We start from the raw sequence: 15706 nt of genomic DNA on the forward strand, positions 1-15706 counted from the left end.
GAATGACAAACCAAGTACCTCTGGCTGTTAACTGACAATAGCCTAGCCAGAGGAACTTACCTCTGATCTACAAACAAAACTCTACTCTACAAGCCATTTTAAGGTAATCAAGCGAAGAAACTAATTCCTAGAACTGAGAACTCACCCTACTGACTAGTCTTGTAACCCATGACAATACAGCCTTTAAGTCAATAAGTCAAGGGTGGACTCCTGAAACTTCAGGCATCAGCAGGCAGAGACCCCTGTGACTAACAGCTGTCATGTACTACTTAAAGCCCATGTGGGACAGTGACCTCCGGATTGGGCTGTCAAGATGATGCTGGGGATCATACAAGTCTACCAGAAAGGGATAAGAGGCAGTGAAGCGTGACCCTGAGTGGCACCCTCTCATCCAGCACCTGACTTACTGAGATGGAAGGACAAGCAGGCGACCCCCTTCTGCAGAAGACATCACCTTGAAGGAAGCTGATGATCAACAGCAGACTCCAGGGGCTTGGATAGGTAGATATACTGACACCAGTGCTCTCACAATCACTAGAGCAGCTACTATACACTATAGTGCATGGGTTTGAATGAGTGAGTGCATGTGGGTGTGTATGTGCTAAGGTGACCAGTACCACCCATAACTCAAAGTTTGCGTTTATGATTTTATTGGTAACTTCACATCCCATCCAATAAACTAGAATTTATGATGGTCCCAAGAGTTGGTCCTTTGTAGCTAACGGTGAAAATCTGAAAATCTGCATGAGGTGAGGTGAATCAAATGAAGGCATTTCAAAACAGAGTGCCTTCTGAAACTTCTGTCTGCAATTATGAGGAATACATCTGTATAGCTTTGCAGAGAATAGAGCACAATGACAGCAGTAGCAACAGTTTAAGTCAGGGGTGTCAAACTCATCACTCATCACCACTGCCCAATAAAGAAGGCATGTGCTAATTAACCCCCTACTCATGCCTGGAACTGGGTGTTCTACATTTGAGTCCTGGGATCCTCCAAAATTTTTTTTATGAAGATGAGGCATAAGGCAACCAAAGGCTGAGAAAGGGGCAACAGAGGAATTCTGGGTGAACTTTGTGGAGCTCCTTTGGTTCTGTTTGCTGGACTTTAAGGCTGATGAAGAAACAGCAATGATTGGAAATGGAAAAGAAAGGCACAGCTCAGCTGTGGAAGTGAAGAGGGAGTCAAAATGTATTCAGTGCAGTGGTTCACCATGACTTGAAAATGAATTGGCACTGAGAGGGACTAAGCACAATGGGCACTACTATATATCTTAGTTAGACAGGCAGTTGTAACCTATTCCTATTGCATGTTCTTGTCTGTATGTTTGCTCTATATAAGGTATGTGTTTGAAAGTCAAGTTTAGGGTTTGCTGTATTTAAGCAACCTCATAGTTGATTTTGATTACTGAGTACATGCTGTTTTTGTCAGTAGTTTAACAATAGACAATGTATTTAATGTGGGTTCCTTGAATGTGATTGTAAGACAAAAAGCCTTTTCCCCATGCTGATTGGGGGGAATCTCATCTTATATTTGAGTAAATACAGCATTTACTAACTTTTAATACAATATTTTCCAGATATATGTTCATGGTTAATGTGCCTAGAATTAGACACTTGAGCTTTCACTTTCAAAATGTGATATGGATCCATACCCTCTTTTAAGACACAACTTGAGATGGGAAGGAATGTTACTGCCACCATCATTCTTTTATGTAGTAGCTCAGTGGCTACAGCACACACCCAAGTTGTGGGAGCCTGGGTTTAATGATCTCTTCTGCTCATGTGGGAAATACATTGTGGCTCTGCCCTGAGCCCTGGCCTCGCACTGTCACCACTCCATGATCCCAGCCCTGGCCCCACCCATTCTTCTCCCAGATACTTCTCCCTGCCTGCCCATGGCCCCATCCCATCTGCATAGCTGAGTGCACACTGCCTGCCCACCTGCCAACTCTGCCTGACACCCCCAGCAGTGAGCGTGAGGCAGAGGCAGGGCTGGATAGGATTAGTAAGCATCTCCCTGCACATCTTCCCCCACCACTGCAATGAATGGTATAAACAGCCATTATTGGGGGGGAGATGGATCAGGTAAGGCCAGGTCAAAATTCCCCCTCCCCCAACAACTCACCAAAATTCTGGGCCATATACTTCCCCTGGCACTCAATAACTCACCAAAACTGCTTAAGTGGCCCTCCAGTCCAAATAATTGCCCACTTTTGTATCATAGGGTTAGAAAACTGCTTTGGGATGATTGCCTAAATAGGTTCTGTTCCTATCAATTATCTGAACAATATTTCTTACATTTTTACTGGTTTCCAAATTCTGATATCCATGTGGCATGGAACTAATTAAACTTCCTTTAAAAAAAGGACAATGTTTAGTCAAGATAAAGTGTCTTCAAATGCAACCCCTCCTTAATTAGGGTTTCTTGACAATGTGCTATCACACTTCCCAAGAACAGGAGTTGTGCTGAACTGAAGGAGCATGAAATTAGTACTTTCTAGTACCAGGGTAAAGAATAAGCATACTTTTGGCTTTGGTTTTGGGGTCTTTTTGCTTTGAACTGTTCCCTCTTCCCTTGTTTGGCAAGCACCTGAACCACATCAGTGTTTTGCTCTTGCCTTGAGAAGTTGATAGCTTGAAGTTCCAATCATCTAATTCTCTTCAAAGTGGATAAGATGCCTTACAAGCTGCTGTCTCTGTCTCCTAAGAGCTGATGGCTGGACACCACACCCCAGGGGATCCTACTGTTCATTAGTTTTGAATTTCCTCCTCCTAAGGAAAAGTCAATTGCAATACGTAGTAAAATATGAACAGGTCTTTGTGAGATAGGTGGGCATATGGGATCCTATTTCACCCTGACTCAATTCAAAAGGAATTTATGGCTATTAAAAGGCCATGAAAACCCAAACTTCACCCCATTCAAACAATGTGTTTCTATCTTGCCCTAAAAGAGCAAGAGCCAAAAGGGCCAAGGGTCTTCAAGGGCCAAAAGGGTACAGTTGTTCACAGCCTTTCCCATTTAGTTTTTAAGCTATCTACTCAGTTTGCAAGCAGAAGAGGCTAATGTATTATGACAGGGAAAACTGCCTACCAGGAACTGAAACTACCAGTTAATTTCAATGCAGTCCCCAGACACTCATTCACTATCAGCCCAGGATGGATCTGAATTAGAAACTGTAAGAAGCTGTTGGAGCCAGGGGCTACAGGTCAGCTGTGAGTGGTGACACGAAGTACAGGCTGCTCAGGAGGACTGGGCCAGTTGAGAGAGATAATTAGTGGTGACAGGAAATTGAAAGGCTCCCAGAGAAAAAAGTCAGAGAGAGGGAGAGTAGCTTGACTAGTGACCAGGGACTCAGGGTCTGGGGAGAGACCCAAGGGCTATGGGATAGTGAGACGCAGCACCACAGCAGAAAGCTAAGACATAGCCAGCCTGAGAGGAAAAGACTGCAGTGAGGAAGAAGCAGTAGTAAGCCAGAAGTCCTTCTCAGGGACTGAAGAGGACACAGACCTGTGAGTTAACCCTTTGTAGACTGTGTTTTTATTAATGTTTGAGCATTGGTTGATGTAGGAATATGCCTGTGGGACAGATATTTCTGGGAACAAAAGACTATATTGTATTTAAAGACCTTGTGAGCTAAGTAATAATCCTGAACCTGCTACAGTTGGTGGAGAATGCAGGCAAACAGTATAAAGGGGCCAGCAGCAGCACTTTAAACAGATTCTAGCCCTTGGAAGCAGATTTGAGCAAGTATAGTGCAGTGCCAGCAGTTAAGGTGAACTTCTGTGATTAAAGTAAGTGCTAGCATAGAGGCAGAAGTCCTGTTAGAGCAAGGATGTCATTCTGCCTTATTTTGGGAAGTAAGGGGCATGAAGGGGGAATAAAAAAGCTGCGCAGACCCCAAAGCCCTAGCAGCAATATGAGGCAAACTGCTTAAGGCTAGAGAAACAAACACTGAAAGGCACTGAATGTTGTTATTAATCACTTAACCTACCCAGTCCTCAAAGACAGCTGCCTTTAAAAATAAATATATGAGGGAACGTACACTTTGAAACCTTTTGAAAGGACAACTTTGGGCTAGCCTATGTGATAATTTACCTGCATAATTTTACCACTATAGTTATGCTGCTAGCTCAATATGGTTTATCCTCCTGTGTAGTGTTCCCTCCCACCACCCCATTAGAATAAGAATATTTTATGTTCCTTGGAAAGGTAAACCAGAAAAAAGATATTTTTACTCTGGAATGACAGTGCCCACATAGGAATTTATACTGATATAAATTTTGTGATCTAGTGGTAAGTTTCCCCACAAGGAAAAGTTCGTTATATGGGATTAACTGCATTGGGCCCCTGAATTCTGGGACTCTACTGAGGGCTGGGCTGGGACAGATGAAGCTCTGCTTCCTCTCAGAATTTTCTGCTTAGCAGACGACTGAAACATTGGACTCGTGCAAGTATGGTCTGGGGAGCACCCACTTCATTATTTATACTCAAAGACAGGTCTTAAAAAAAGAGTTAATTAGCTGATCAACTCTCAGGTCAGAGGCTTTTGTTTGTGGATAGGAGCAGAAGTTGGGGTAACACTGGATTACAAATCTAGGCTAGGTCTGCCACGAAAAACATTTTCTTCAATTAAATTAAATGTTATACTTAAACCATTCAAAATTTGTGGAATGTTAAGCAGTGTTAAGTTAGAACATACTGGGTGTGTCTACACAAGATTCTTTACTACTTTACTGTAACTCTCCCAGAAAATGTAGGCAGAGTAGTAAACTGCACCAGTGTAAGTGTCTAGGCAGCCCAAAAGAAAAGGGCTAAAGGGATCTGAGCTAAGCTCTAGCAGGGAAAGCAGACTAGTCATCAGGCCCAGAATGGAAACCTCTGTGCATGACTGGAGAATCACCTGACAGGAAGGGGCAGGGTTTAGGAGGCACATGAAGCCAGACCCTGTTATACAAGCAAATTAAAGCTAGATACCAACCAGCTATAAAGACTAATCTACTGCACACTAAAGCATCACCATCTATACATGCACAGCATTTACTGTGCAGTAGACTAGTCTATTGCACGGTTGCCTACTACCTGTAAATACAGGCAGCAGATTAACTGCACAGTAATTACTGTGCAGTAGTGCACATGTAGACTGCTGAATGGGTGCTAATTTCTCTTGATTAACCCAGACAGCATGGGGTGGAGAAATTGCCCCTTCCTCCAGGCAGCTGCTTCCAAGCCCTGTGCTCCAATCTGCTGACTGGAGCAGAAGCCAAGTGTGAGGACATTTTCTCAGTCCCAGTCCCAGCAAATTTGCTCTCAATGGGTGCGTATATAGACATTCTGCTGGGGAAAGCTTACTATGCAGTATTTTACTGCACAGGAAGTTTACAGCACATTAATAACACATGTAGATGTGTTCACTGTGAGCAGTCACAAGTTAAGAGTCAATACCATTTCTTGCCAGCACTGCCACTAGAGAGCTGGTGATCGGGGTGTGGTTAGGAGCCAGGAAACCTGTGATCTATCCCTGCCATGGGTGGGGGCAGAAAGGTGGGAGTGGTATATCCTGGGACTATGAAGGACTGCGAGTTGCTAGTTTTACCTCTATGGACAGGACTGAAGTTATTCAACATGAGTTGGGTAACATAGCCCAGAGTTAACGCTCACCTGAAGTGGCATAACTTTGAGATGCTCAGAGGACATTCAATACAAGCTAACAAGTTTTAATGTGCTCATGTTTTAAATGCCCTTACTATGGTCTAAGTGTAACATGTAACTTCACCCTAAGACTCTGGCTATGGAGATAAGAATTAGGCTACATATCACAACTAAAGAGATTCATCTGTAAATTTCCAAAAAGTCACACAATTAACTTTTAGATATAGCTCAAAGGTTGAATTTCTCAGTCAAGCCCTGAATACCACTTAGCAAACCTAGAGATTAGAAACAAATGTTTGGGAACAGCCTTTCTGGATGGACGTTCATCTTATTTTAATTCAAGTAGTTTCTCAGCAAGAGCAGGATTCATGATCAAAGAGCATTTCATTTAGTGTTACTAATAATAACACTAATACTTGGCACTTCAAAAGTGGCTTTAATCTAAATATATAGAACTGCTTTTATAAAACATATTCAGTACTTTGAGAAGTATTATTACCACTGCTTTACAGATCAGAAAATCGAGTCATTGATGCATTTATTCACTCACATGTATACCTGGGACAAGAACCCTATTTCATGTTAACAGTTAAAAACATGCACATGCACTTAAAAAAAAATCCTATGACACTTCCCATTTCCAGTCTATTGTAACTAGTGTGGCTGACGTTAATATTAATAGACACTCCACTACTATGAATAATGTATACAGTGCTTGAAATATAAATTATACTTTGGAAAACAATAATATCTATTCCATATGCCTTTAATAATAGTATTACTCAGTATTCATTAAGGATCCAAACAGACTGATTTCAACAGCCTTTGGATCAGTCCTAAGAAATGAAGATATGATATCAAAGCAATATCTAAAGGCATTTTTACATGTGGTCTGGAATGTGGCACCCAGTGCTTTAATTGGCAAACTGCACTAGTTAAAAGCTCCCGAGTTTCATATGTACCAGCGCCCCTGCACTGAAAAAATGGCAGTGGTGCACTTTGAACTAAAGCTCATCTGACGTATTTTATTTTAAAGTGCCCCATTTTTTCAGCATGGGGATGCATGGGGACACCAATACATGTAATATGGAAGGCTGTTGGAGCATGTCAATTTCCATGCTCCAACAGGCTCGATTAATCTGCTGCACTGAATTTCCAGCATGTCAGAGCAGGTTCCCTGCATGTCTGTAGGAGCCGTGCATTCCCCCTAATATCACCAGCATCTGGTGTGCCTGTTAGTTAAGAGAAAGCATTCTATATTCCAATAAATCGTGCAGCTGGTCCTTAAAAAGACAAAAAACCCAAAACCCCAACCAAAACACTACTACCCCATCTCTTTGCGAAACCTAGAGGTAAACCTGAAACATGTGACCTAAATCCAATGGATTTACCAATTTGTGGTTCTTGAAGTTGCCATTATTAATACAGTGCTAAATTCTGGGCCTTTATATTGAACAGTATAAACATGGAGCTGTCTTAAAAGGACATTTACTTCAGGGCTCCATTTCCCTAGCAGACTTCAGTGTAAATGAAAATAAAGCTCACAGTCTTAAAATGTGAATTTAACTGCACCCAAATGAAGCAGGCTTTATTATAGGTACATTAGATAGCTTTGACCAAGTTGCTGTGTTTGAATTCAGATTTAAATCAACATGCTTTGGGCCCAACTCTTAGAAAAAGGAAGAAGAGCATTTCCAACAAAATTAAGCAGTTTTCTTCTTACCTTTTATCCAAAACCCACTAATTTACTTTACTGAAAACAGCACTTAGTCTCTACTCACCCCTGCTGATCTAGTGGACCCTCTACTGTTTTTTTCACGAGAACATGCAATGGTTTTGCCTCTTCCATGGCTGCTTCCTACATACAGAGTACCTGTGGATGGAAAAATACAATTATCTATATACACTGGTTTAAATGAAGCCAAACTTGATAATAAGGTCAACAACAGGAAACCTATTTCTCTCCTCAGCTCATAGAAAAAGTTGTAAATAAAAGGCATATGATGATAAGTCCCAAGTCACCTAGAATTTCACAGTTGTCAGCAAGATGCCTTTATGTTAATGTACCAATAAAACTCTTTTAATCATTCTGATGAAGAGTTTGGAATAGATGAAGATTTGGAATCAAACTCAAATCTTTTGATAAAGACTTAAGACAGTGCTTGAGTAGCCCTTGAGTGTGCAGGGGCTTATGTAACGGCAGTGTTTTCCTTCTCACTGGGCACATTCACATGAGATACTAACTGAGCAGCAGCCTGAGTGCAGTAGAATCACTTTAAGGTATTCACCAGTGCTAGTATGCAGTAACTCCAGTTACTGCCCATTTATTTAGTACTTGTATAAACTTACAAGTACTAACTAAATGTGCAATAACTACTGTGCAGTAGCATCTCATGTAGACACACCCACTATTGCCCATTCTACTGCATGCTGTCATGTCAGGCCCCCTCTACACATTATTGGTATTGCACAAGTAACTGGTTGATTGCACAATTACCTTGAGATCAGCTACACATGCAAAGTACTTATCACACAATAAAAAGTTCCAACAAGCTATAAAGTTAGACCTCAAAAATGTGTACTAACTTTATAGCTGGTTGCTATCTAGCTTTAATTTGCACGTGTGGCAGGGTCTTTCCTGTGGCTGGGAGCCCCATCAGCTGTGGGCTCCCAGCCACAGGGGTGCACCATGACCAGGCAGGGCTGAGTCCTGCAATTGCTGAGAAATTTTAGCCCCAGCAGCTGTGTACTCTGAATCTCAGCAGCACTCTGTAACTGGCAGAAACCCAGTATCTCACAACTGTAGACAATTGTGCCCCAGTGTGCCTCCCAGTGCTTGGACCCACCTGGGTCCAGCTTCCACAGGGTGCAGCTATGATCTCCCAGCCCAGGGGGTGGGAGAACCCCTCTAGGGTCCGGCAGTCCCCCCACCCCAGGGGTGAATGAAACCCCTGAAGAAAGGAGGTTGCCACTGCAGTGATCTCCCAGCTGTACAGGGTGCATGGGGTGCCCCCACAGCTTGAAGTTCCTGAACTGAGGGTGCTCCCAGGCACAAGAGCTTGTGCTGGGGGAGTTCAGGATTGGGCTCCTCCTGCACTGGCAATAAGGTGTGATAGGATCTAATGCACAATCCCACAATCATGCCTCCTGCCATGCACCTGTAGCATATCGAATGAGCTTTAGTTAAAGTGCCCCTGCTGCCATTTTGAAGTGTGGGACACTGAATACATGAGACACTTGGAGCCACTCTAAAGCACCTCCATGCCACTCCTCCCCCAATATCTGGAGCATGTATAAAGACATCCAAGACTTTCACTTCATCTGTAGCTGCCTGATGATTTCATGAGGTGCTTGTCCATGTAATCAGCATTTATTCTCCCAAAAATGTTTGTGGCTTACTTTTCTTTTTAGTTTATGATGACTAAATGAGTAATGTGGATGGGATTTACCACATAATGGTTTATTAAGCTATAGCTAGTAAAATGCAATAGGGGGCATGTCAGAACAATTTTACCCTCCTGCCCTTTCAGTACCACTTACTGCCACGTAGTGTTTTAGGACAAGAAATGCCCAGGAGAGTCTTCCCAAAGGACTTCATCCACTTTTTCCCCTCGCTTTTTCTGGGTGTTTGGGGGTTTGGTGGGCAAAATCTTTCCTTGCAAAAGCATCCTGTCTGCCTCCCTTTCACAATTCTGGCTGCTTCTTGCTTTTTCTGTGTGCTTTTTGCACCGGGTGCTGGATGTGGTGCTGGGTGTGGGGTACCTTAGGGTTACAAAAGTGTATACAAGCATTGCATCTCTCATACACCCACTTTACAAAGCTGCACATTTTTCCCCCACTGTTTTTTGTACAGGGAAGAGTTCTGTTTTTTGGGCTGTGCTTTTCATGAACTTTTGCAGCCCACGAGGGATTTCACGTGCTTTCCACCCTGGTGCCAGGCTGTCTGGGTTGTTGTTTTTTTTACACCAAAACAAGGCTGGCAGGGTAGGGGGGAAGCTGCCCCCTTGAGGGTCTATAAATTTGTGGAACAGGGATCAGGGTGTGTACACTTTATCCACAGAGAATGGGACGAAGCTCAGCAGGACACTTGTCCCTGGTGGCACAACCAGTTCAACCAGTTCAGTACTTGCTGCTGATCTCTGGTGCAGTGCAGCATATCCACAAATAAGAGACTTTTAAGGCAGGTGGGACTCAGCCTAGTGGGACACTTGCAGCTGGTGGCACAACCAGTTTGACAACAGTGTGGGCTGCTGATATCCATGCAGCATTCTCCTGCAGGATGAGACTGCTTTTGCAACACTTGAAACAGGACACCCTGAGATGTTTCACAAACAATGCATAGGTAAGTGGCTGTGTCCTGAGGGAGGGTGGCTTGCATTATTTACTTAAATTTTCATGTAAATAGGGTTTAATTGCAATGAATGTTGGTGCAAGTGTGACAGGCTAGCTGGCAGTGACCTAGTCCAGGGGTTTTGAAAGGGCAAAAGATGATTGAAGGACTTCGGATTCCCTTTCCGCACCAATCAGGCCCCAGAGACTCACCCCGCCATGTCCTGATTGGCTCCTTGGGTCATCTGGAGGGGGGTAAAAGGGGCAGCGTGGGCTAACTCAGGAGAAACGAACGAGGGACAACAAGGAAGGAGCTTCACAGAGCTGGCAAGCGCTGAGCCAGTGGGGCAGGAGCAGTGCCCCAGAACAGCCTGAAAGAACAGGACCTGCAGGCAGCAGTGGGACCCTCAGCAGCGCGGTGTGCGGCCAGCAGGAGAGGCTCCCCACTGGGCTCCAGGATCCCCTATGAGAGGCTGCAGCCAGCAGGAGAGGCTCCCCCGCTCCAGGAAGGATCTGAGCAGCGACCTGAGGGGTTCCCAGCTCTGCTTCCAGCTCCTCCAATCAGAGGCCAGGTAGCTCGACATGAGGCTGGGGCTCCGGGAAGGTCAAGACCCCTAGCAGGCTTGAGCAGTGCCACTACCGGTGGCTGTGTGGCAGCATTCCTGCCTACCGCATGGGAGATCTGGGTTCAAGCTGAGATGACTTGGGGTGAGTGAGATAACAAGAAGCAAATCTTCTTGCAGTGGAAAGGAGCCATTGTGTTTCCCCACCCTTTCTCCCCCTCCAAGTACCAAGGCCCTATATTTCCTTATCATTTGACATTTTGCATTTTGTGCCTTTTTACATTTCACCAACCCGTATTGTTTGTTCTGCTGTTTGTGTTTTATATTTTGTTAACCCTTGTTCTTTGTCAATGATTGTAAGTGTCTAACCTTTGTTGAATCCTGCCCCCTTGGGGCATTGTAGTGTCCACTATACCCTCTGATTTATGCCTGTTATGTTCCCAGTATTAAAAGGTATATGGTTAAGTCCCCTTTGGTGGCCTGGCTCTGCTCTATAGGGGGAGGAGAGTCCCTACACCTCCCACAGTGCTTGTGTACCTGCTTTGGTCCCTTCAATTGGACAGAGGGTACCTCTTGGAGTACCGCCTGGGTTACACAAGCTATCCTACACCATGAAGTCCTGAAGTTGCAAGGCAAGTATTCAATGGGGGGTAGAAGATACACCCTTTCCCCCTTCTTGCCTCTCATGCCCCCCCAACTTTAATACAGGAAGGGTACCACCATTTCAGGGCTGGAGAGAATGCATGGTGGTTTTACAATACAAAGTCTTATGCTCTATGTAACAGGGTTCTCCTTAAGACCCTGTTGTTAAGGAAGAGAGGGCAGCTGGAAATAATGACACCATGAGGACAGCGGGCCCTGGCCCTCAGGTGCCAATAGCAGCTAAACCCTGGAGGATAAAAAGGAGAGGAAGATGAGGAAAGGTGCCTTTGGGCACCACAGAAGAAAGAGAGAGAGAGAGAGAGAGAGAGGAGCTGCAAGAGGGACCCTGGCACTGGATTAGAGGGATCTCAGGATCCAGATCTCATCTGATCTTACCTTGAGTCCACTGGAGTGATGGTGAGTGCGGGGAGAAGTGGAGCCGGGCCACGGGCTGGAGCCATGCTCTGCATTAAGAATCGGGGACGCTCCATTGAGCCGGAGGGGCAGCGGGAGGGAAGACCCCGCCCAGATCCCTGAAGAGTCTGGGTGACTTCAGGAACTCAAGGAAAAGGGACACTAAGGGCTGAGAAAGCAAGCCCCAACCGCGGGAGAGCCGTGGACCCTGCTCACTGAAGCCGCACACAAAAGGAAACAAGCTGCGTTTGTAACAAGCCACTAATTAGTCAATTAGCGGCTTAATAGAACAAAAGGAAACTTTTCTTTTTTTTCTTTTTTCTCTCTGTCAATTACAGGGGGAGCGGGCTAGGACTCAGGCATGACTGAGAAGCCCGGAGACTCCCTTTGCAGGGCAGAGGACGTGGAAGGGACCCTGTGGACATTGATTCTGCACTGCCGCTACAAGCAACTAAGCACCCTACTTCACTTGCTGTCTCAAGTAAGGGGCCGGAGATCCTCTGCCGAATACAGAGGGTGACCCAGTGGAGACCCAGGGTTAACCCTTAGGACTGTGATTCCCCTCTCCTGTAAGAGGGGAATTCCCTGTAAAACCGGCAAACCACTGAATAAAAGCAGAAAGGAGAAAACCAAGTTATTTCAGCATGGTACTTCCTGCAGATACTTCCTTTGGTAATAATCACTTCCTCCCAATTCTGGTCCACTTCTGGGTCCACTGGGGGCCCTCCCCCATGCTCCCCTGGCTCAGCGACTGGTGCCTCCTGGGTCTGGGGGGGGGCACCCAGGGTCCCCTTGTAGCTGATCGCTGAGCCTGGGGGTGGCAGAGGGGAGCCCCCGATCTTGCTCAGTGGCGGACCTGGAAGTGGACTGGAACTACTTCCGGTCCACTTTTGGGCTTGCCACCAAGCATGTGCAGGGCCCTCCCACACTTGTAGAAAAAACATTTAAAGCTGTGTCTATGGCCAAATTGCTGATTCTCCGAATCAGTATCAAGTCTTCAGATTCGGATTTGGCTGAATTGAATTGGGGACAGTGATCTGAATCAACGAATTAAATCACTGTCCCCAATTCAGGCTGAATCGGAATCAAATACGGCCCATTTCTCACACCCCTAATATATGATACATACATATGTACACTTACTCTAGTCCCTCATACATAATCCATTCACACACACACTCAGTCTTCCTCTCTCAGGTTTTAGCACCCAAGGCCTCTCCTTAGCAACTGGGGTGGTGGGCAAAGGCACTCATTCCTGCATACTGACCATGTCTCAGCAAATGAACAAGCCCTCCACAGTGGAAGATTTAAATGCAGATACTGCTGCAACCTTCAGACTGTCATTTGAAGCCTCAGCAAAGGCAAAGGCCCTCATCTCCCTCTTCCCTCCTGTATGGTGGCTCTTATTATTAGCTCCTTCTTCCCTGCATCTCTATTGACATCAACCCCTACGACCATAATTGTGCTTTAGCAATTTTAAATCAACGTTAATGTAAACAAATTCAAATCAATCACTCAATGAATCCTCAGTGGTGTTTGGGCAATGGCCCTCCCTTTTGCCCTGCCCTGCAGGGGTGCTTTATGCAAACGATAGGGGTACCATTTCCCAAATGAAGAGGAGGGAGCAGGGAGGAGACAAGATGCTTTGCGGGGCATTTTGCCACCAGGGATAGACTCTGTCTTGTTGACTGATAGCTATGTAGAAGTCTCTTCCATTGGCATTCTTCTAGTATCTTCAGCCTTAACAGTATTCCCCAGTGCCAGAACAATTCTGGGGAATAACTAATATTATTGGTACGGTTTCCTCCTGAACATCTGGAATTACACCCCTACTAGAATTCACTGTTAGGGAGCTATCAGATATGTTATCTTTTCCTAATTTCCTATCTGTTTTGTTCCAGTGTTTCATAAGTATTTCAATGCAAACTACCTTTTCATTTTTTTTCTTCCCTTTCTCAGGGGTCATAGAGGGGTAGAATCTGGCTGTACTCGCCACACCTCTGGTATACATAACCCATACACTAAGTAACTCTTTTGCCTGTCTTGCAAAAGAGACAGCCTAGAGAAAATGCCCTGTTCACACATCCCTGAAAAATCTGGACAGTCCATTTCCCTTAGTGCTCTTTTTTCTTAGGTTTCTTCAATATGACGGTGAATCTCTGCCAATACCATTCGATCCTGCAGAAGTCACTATGTTCTTTGTGTTGTTTAAATTCTCATTTTTCACCCATGTCCTAATGTTTGGGATTTTATTTTGTTTCTTATTATTGCTTTCTTCTAAAACACCATGTAAAGTGATTTGTAATGTGTCAGAGAAAATGGCTCTCATTTTAAGTGTTCAGTGACTCTCTTTCATTACCCAAGCTCATTAAATAATATCCATAATTTTCTTTTAACTCATCCCAGAGATCTTTCAAGACTAACTGTAACAGGAAAGGGCCTCATTCCCACTTCCTCATGCTGCAGACAGACACACACACCCACCCTTCTTCCTGGTTACTGGCCATGTCTCAAGGAATGCACAAGCCCTGATGTCTCTTTCTCCCTAGCTCCCTCACTCTTGCTACAGTGCAGTTTTTCCCAGAATTCCCCTCCCTGGACAGGTCCTCCTAGCCTTTTGCCATTGCTGCTTGCCACCTGGGCTGCGGCTGTTGGGCAAAAAAAGCTCTCCTTCCCCCTTGCCTAAGAGAATGAGGACAGTCTCTGACCTCAGCCATTCACAGGCAAGATGCAGAGGGGTTTTGCCATCTTCCAGATGAAACCAGGCAGTATGGTTGATGTAGGATTTCAAGCTGTATAGCTTGTTGTCTAAATAGCTCCCTCCCTGAATTCAACCAGGCATTTCGAAAGGAGTACTTTGCAAAACTTTGTTCTAAATAAATATTTAGGATAAAAAGCCTAGTCACGCTTTAAAAATAGACTTTTCATTTTATTAGAAAATGTCAAATAGAAAGTGTTTCACAGCACAGCACTAAGAGCTCACCTACAACCTAAACTCACCCCCCCCCCCTTATTCCATATTCCATGCACACCCATTCGAGACTGTTCACCCTGCTCCTTTGCCAATGGCCATGTCCCCTCTCCCTCCCCCGCCCCTCCACTCAGCTAGTCCCGTTGAGGTGAGAGTTCAAGCTAGGCAGCTTGTGGCAATTTTCAATAAGCTGGGCAGCTTCTGCTGAAGATTCACACACACACACGAGTGTCTGTAAAACCTGGTATCTTTTTGAGCGTATCCTTTACCACCTGAATACCAACTTCTCCAGATCATAGTGTATTAACTGGGAACAGCTGGCAGTTTCTGAGAGTAGTTGGCACAGGGGAACATTCCTGGGACCTGTTGGTGCAGGGTACAGCTTAACATACTGAATACCCTCATTGATGGTGCTCTGCAATGTTATTACCTTGTTATTACCTTACTTGGGCTCAGTCTACTCTCCATCCACATACAAAGGAGCACTGTCATTTATGGGTGCTGGGTCCAGTAGGTACAGCAAAATAAGTAAAATGTAGTTTTGGTCTTAGGATGTAATGTGTCAGAAAAAATGGCCTCTCTCTCAGTTTAGGTCTCATTTGGGTCTACATGCCCTCTCTTGCGCAGTGTTTCAGAGAACTCCCCTCCCTGGATAGGCCCTCCGAGCCTTTTCCCATTGCTGCTTGCCCCCACTCCTGCCACATGACTGGGGCTTCTCAAACAAAACAGCCTCCCCCCACCTTTGAACTCTTGTCTTCTAGCACTGCTGATGCCTACTGTTCAATCATATTTTCCTATATGGGGCTTACAGACACACCCACACAATACCTCTCCCCACACACTGCTTATGCTCTTATCACTGTTTCCCATGGCTGGGGGCGCCCTCTCAGCACTTCTGGTTGGTGCTGGCCAACGTGCCCCCTCACTCTTGCCCCATGCCTTGGAACTTGCTCTACTTCTTTTCACAAATTAAAAAGTTTTTCTGTCAGCCAGACATCCCAACTTGCCTACTCCATGGTGGGCCCCACAATACAACTGACCACCCACCCACACACTCAGACAGTCTCATTGATGTCGGAGTCCTACTGATGTGGGAAACAAGCAGGAGGAACTTACCCTCCTGCTACCTGACACCAA

The 15706-nt window shown here is 45.0% G+C and overlaps 1 protein-coding gene across 4 annotated transcripts in view; it reads right to left on the minus strand.

Moving 5' to 3' along the window:
* The window catches only part of LMNTD1 (lamin tail domain containing 1), a 128128-nt gene that overhangs the window by 69192 nt on the left and 43230 nt on the right, over positions 1-15706 (minus strand). For all 4 annotated transcript variants that reach the window (XM_019515693.1, XM_019515696.1, XM_019515695.1 and 1 more), the window contains one exon: positions 7432-7523. In XM_019515693.1, the coding sequence (XP_019371238.1) occupies positions 7432-7523 (92 nt within the window). The remainder of the gene's footprint in view (positions 1-7431; positions 7524-15706) is intronic.

The sequence above is a fragment of the Gavialis gangeticus genome, unplaced genomic scaffold (genome assembly GCF_001723915.1).
Source record: "Gavialis gangeticus isolate Ggan-Ray unplaced genomic scaffold, GavGan_comp1, whole genome shotgun sequence".
NCBI classification, from domain to species: domain Eukaryota; kingdom Metazoa; phylum Chordata; order Crocodylia; family Gavialidae; genus Gavialis; species Gavialis gangeticus.